This window comes from Pterocles gutturalis, unplaced genomic scaffold (genome assembly GCF_000699245.1).
Source record: "Pterocles gutturalis isolate BGI_N339 unplaced genomic scaffold, ASM69924v1 scaffold27160, whole genome shotgun sequence".
NCBI lineage: Eukaryota > Metazoa > Chordata > Aves > Pterocliformes > Pteroclidae > Pterocles > Pterocles gutturalis.
Window position 1 is genome coordinate 720 of NW_010141661.1, and position 1,296 is coordinate 2,015.

Here is a 1,296-nt window from a genome sequence, read left to right on the forward strand (position 1 = left end):
TGAAGAAGATGGTGATGGTGATGAAGATGAAGATGAAGATGAAGATGAAGATGATGGTGATGATGAAGATGATGACAGTGGTGAAGATGATGAAGAAGATGGTGATGGTGATGAAGATGAAGATGAAGATGAAGATGAAGATGATGGTGATGATGAAGATGATGACAGTGGTGAAGATGATGAAGAAGATGGTGATGGTGATGAAGATGATGGTGAAGATGGTGATGAAGAGGTTGGTGGTGGGGAAGATGATGATGAAGATGGTGGTGATGATGAAGGTGATGATGAAGGTGAAGATGATGATGATGGTGGGGAAGATGATGATGAAGACGGTGGTGATGGTGAAGATGAAGATGATGGTGAAGATGGTGGTGACGATGAAGATGAAGATGATGGTGAAGATGGTGGTGACGATGAAGATGAAGATGATGGTGAAGATGGTGGTGACGATGAAGATGAAGATGATGGTGAAGATGGTGGTGACGATGAAGATGAAGATGATGGTGAAGATGGTGGTGACGATGAAGATGAAGATGATGGTGAAGATGGTGGTGACGATGAAGATGAAGATGATGGTGAAGATGATGATGGTGGTGAAGATGATGGTGGAGAAGATGATGATGAAGACGGTGGTGATGGTGGCGGTGATGGGTGATGGGGAAGATGATGATGAAGATGAAGATGATGGTGATGATGAAGATGATGACAGTGGTGAAGATGGTGAAGAAGATGGTGATGGTGATGAAGATGATGGTGGAGAAGATGATGATGAAGATGGTGGTGATGGTGAAGATCATGATGGTGTTGAAGATGATGGAGAAGATGATGATGAAGATGGTAGTGAAGATGGTGATGAAGATGAAGATGATGGTGGAGAAGACGATGATGAAGATGATGATGATGGTGAAGATGATGATGGTGGTGAAGACGATGGTGAAGATGATGATGAAGAATGGTAGTGAAGATGGTGATGAAGATGATGGTGGAGAAGATGATGATGAAGATGGTGGTGATGGTGAAGATGATGGTGAAGATGGTGGTGATGGTGAAGATGATGATGACGATGGTGGTGGTGGTGAGGATGATGATGGGGAAGGAGACGACGAAGGCCGGTGGGGGAGGAGCAGATAGAGCGCCCCCTACCTGTTGAGGGCGTTGCACATCTCGATGGTGACGAGGACGGAGAGCGCCATGGTCATGGGCACCGGGGACTCGAAGATGTCGCAGTCCAGCCCCTCGAACTCCACGTTGTGCTCCGTGCACTGCATGAAGTGCGTCTGCGGGGACACGGGGACG

General features: G+C 46.8%; 1 protein-coding gene across 1 annotated transcript in view; it reads right to left on the reverse strand.

Annotated features, from left to right (window-relative positions):
- The window catches only part of LOC104469555 (protodermal factor 1-like), a gene marked incomplete at both ends in the record, with an annotated part of 982 nt that extends 388 nt beyond the window's left edge, over window positions 1–594 (reverse strand). Inside the window, 2 exons of the mRNA XM_010084106.1 lie at window positions 167–511; window positions 544–594. Coding sequence (XP_010082408.1) covers window positions 167–511; window positions 544–594 — 396 coding nt within the window. The remainder of the gene's footprint in view (window positions 1–166; window positions 512–543) is intronic.
- Between the last annotated feature and the right edge of the window lie 702 nt (window positions 595–1,296).